Genomic DNA, 3,436 nt, shown 5'->3' with positions numbered 1-3,436 from the left:
TAGATGTGTGAGGGTACAGAAACATAAGGGAATGTATTAGTGAGAAGGAAGAACAAAATGATTAGATTTGTGAGGGTACAGAAACATAAGGGAATGTATTAGTGAGAAGGAAGAACAAAATGATTAGATTTGTGAGGGTACAGAAACATAAAGTGATATATTAGTGAGAAGGAAGAACAAAATGATTAGATTTGTGAGGGTACAGAAACATAAAGTGATATATTAGTGAGAAGGAAGAACAAAATGATTAGATTTGTGAGGGTACAGAAACATAAGGGAATGTATTAGTGAGAAGGAAGAGCGAAATGATCAGATGTGTGAGGGTACAGAAACATAAGGGAATATATTAGTGAGAAGGAAGAACAAAACGATCAGATGTGTGAGGGTACAGAAACATAAGGGAATGTATTAGTGAGAAGGAAGAGCGAAATGATTAGATGTGTGGGGGTGAAGAAAGGGAAGGGAATGGCACAGAGATATAAGTAAGACGTTAAAACGGAGTGGAGGTGGACAGAGCAATAATTACGTTTAGAATAACAGAAGTGTGTTTATATTTTGTGCAAAAAAAGTTCATTATGCATGCACTTATTTCTTTATGTATAACTTAAGTAACTACACCAGTTGTTCATTAGTTTTTTGCACACCGAGTGTTGTAACAACATAAAATACAATGACTCGTTAAACAATATATGTGGACTCTACCGGTAACGAGTGGTGTAAAAACAAGTCGATAATTTGAAGCTGAAGAATACTTGCCCTTTTAACTCATGTCTCTAATAAGATCAGAAATGGAGAGACATTACGCAGATTTGTCCTGTGATTTGAAAAGCTGATCCCCTAAGCTCCATTAGACAAGTTTTAGTTAAGGATTTTGACAGCAATAACGTGTCGTCTTTGGACGAACCGATCGATATCTAGCATTCTAAGTTAGATCGTTGCTAGGAGATGTAAATTCATCACATTTATTGCGTCATTTCTCATCACACCGCAGAAAAGTATAGCCAAATTTGGTTTAAATTTTTTCTAGATGGTTCTTCGCTATTTTGAGCCTACTTCGGCCACCTGCCTTGCTGAGCCGTGGTTTAGAGAATTGGGATTTGCCATGTTTTATGGAACGATTGTGTTGAAGATCTACAGGTAAGTTTTGTATATTCAACTAATTTCTATCTTTTTTTTATCTCCAACAAACTAGAAAAATATGGAAAGTTTAACGCTTAGAAGCGACATCTGGTAGAATGTTATGTATGCTCGTGAAGTATGAGTACAAAATATATACATTTTTATGGTATATACACGCACACACATATTTATACGTATTGTATATATATATATATGTACTGTACCTGTCAAAAGTATGAATCCAAGGGATCAAAGGTCAAGTTTTCATAAAAGGCAGAGAAAAACGTTGATCTGGTTTATATGGTATATTTATACTCAGAATAACAACTTTAAGTACAATAAATTTATTTTGGAACATAATAACAAGTTAACTGATCTGTATTTAACAGGCTCTCTTCTATTCTAGACTACAGAGTGTCCAAAAAGTCTAGAACCATAGGCACTTCAACGAATTTTACTGAAAGTGGATTGGATTAACAGGAGGATTATCTCGACCTTCTCGCGCTTTGACAGCACAATAATCAGTCACGTATCTCAAATTAAGAAGAGTTGCAAGTCACCTATGGTTCCATATTTTTCGGACATCCTATATATGACTACATGCATGAATGGTACCGGATTTTTTGAAGCTGCGTACTGGTATTACATTTCAATTTCGCAGTACAATGTTCCAAAGTTAATTACATTCTCTATCACCCCATTACTTTTAAAATGGCGCCAAAAATGTGTAATTGGATTGTTATCAGGATTTTTAGACTGGCCACTTCGTAACTTCTATATCACCAGGTTTTTCACTTTTCTCCAAACATCTCTTATTTAAAATGGCAATATGTTTTGAATCATTATATTGAAGAAGTCCAAATACAGAACTAATTAAACGTTGTTCATTGGGTTTTGCTTATCTAACCAGGATGTTGTGACATTTTTTGTTCTTTCTGAAAGTGTTCCTACGTTTCGTTCTTTTTTGACACCGTTCCTCTCTCTCTCTCCTGCAGAGCATATCCACACCGTAACAGGCCTATTATTATGTTTAGCTGTTTTATATGCTACTGCATTCTGGTGGTCACTTTCCAAAGAACTCAGGATTTTGTTTCTGGATAAAGCGTGCCTAACATGCTCCAACTGTGATCTAAGGGTGTATGGTTCGCGTCCTGTTGCCGACGCACTGGCGAGTCGGCTTGGAATCCATGCAAACAGAAAAATATCTTACCAGAAATTTAAGCTGTGGGTGTGTTATAAGAGAGACAGTCAAACGGTGTTGCTGACTTGCTGGCTTTCCTCTGGTCAACATTTCAGTATTGGGGATGGTGACAGATAGCTTTAGTAACTTGCCATAAATACAAGATACAAAAACAAATACGGCCAGACTAGAGTGGTCCAAGAGTTGACGATGGGTACTGTTGACTAACTGCCTTCCCTCTAGTCCATCATCTCAAAATTATGCGCAGATAACCCTAGTGTAATTTTTCGCGAAAATTCTAAACAAACAAACTTGTTTCTTCAATCTAAATGGTCTGTTTGTGCTTCCAAGTTTGTGATTCTTATCATGTTCAATCTCTTGACTGTACTTATTCGTGGGTGGCCCGGCATGGCCAGGTGGTTAGGGAGCTCGACTCACAATCTGAGGGTCGCGGGTTCGAATCCGTCCCATCAAACATGCTCGCCCTTTCAGCCGTGTGGGCGTTATAATGTGACGGTCAATCTCACTATTCGTTGGTAAAAGAGTAGCCCAAGAGTTGGCGGTGGGTGTTGAAGTATTAGGCTTCGTGGCAGCAATTTTTCTATGTAGACCATTAGTTCTAACAGACCTTTAGGGTTATGTTGCTGGTGTTAACTCCATGCTTATCTTGTCTTTCTCTGTGTAGACCATTAGTTCTATCAAACCTCTAGGGTTCTGATGCTTGTGTTAACTCCATGCCTGTCTTGTCTTTTTCTATGTAAACCATTTGTTCTAAAAACCTCTAGGGTTCTGTTGTTGGTGTTAACCATTACACTTACGTAAGTAACATGACAGGAACAGTTTTCGTTAAATCCCATAACTCGTTAAAGTTTTTCATACACACGATACTTTGTTAACTTTATCTGTCTTAGTAATTAGTTATAAAAATCATCATTTTTATCGGTAAGCAAATCATAAGCTTCGTTTTGTGTCACGATGAAATCCATTTCCGTTAATCAACCCATTCAAACGGTGGGTTGTTTCTCGATACATTTCACGAATGGCGCGTTGTTTCTTTGACACGTTTCACAAATGATGTGCGTGTGTGTGTTGTTTTCCGATATATATTTCATATCTAGGTGTTGTTTTCCGATATAT

At 37.2% G+C, this 3,436-nt stretch overlaps 1 protein-coding gene across 1 annotated transcript in view; it reads left to right on the top strand.

The window, feature by feature from the left end:
* Nucleotides 1–3,436, top strand: part of LOC106465849 (probable G-protein coupled receptor 158) — a gene marked incomplete at its 3' end in the record, with an annotated part of 80,134 nt that overhangs the window by 64,839 nt on the left and 11,859 nt on the right. The window contains exon 7 of the mRNA XM_013926090.2: nucleotides 1,028–1,137. Within this exon, the coding sequence (XP_013781544.1) occupies nucleotides 1,028–1,137 (110 nt within the window). The remainder of the gene's footprint in view (nucleotides 1–1,027; nucleotides 1,138–3,436) is intronic.

This window comes from Limulus polyphemus, unplaced genomic scaffold (genome assembly GCF_000517525.1).
Source record: "Limulus polyphemus unplaced genomic scaffold, Limulus_polyphemus-2.1.2 Scaffold2072, whole genome shotgun sequence".
Classification (NCBI taxonomy): Eukaryota; Metazoa; Arthropoda; class Merostomata; order Xiphosura; family Limulidae; genus Limulus; species Limulus polyphemus.
The sequence above is the reverse complement of the archived record's forward strand: the minus strand, read 5'-3'. Positions and strand labels throughout refer to the sequence as shown.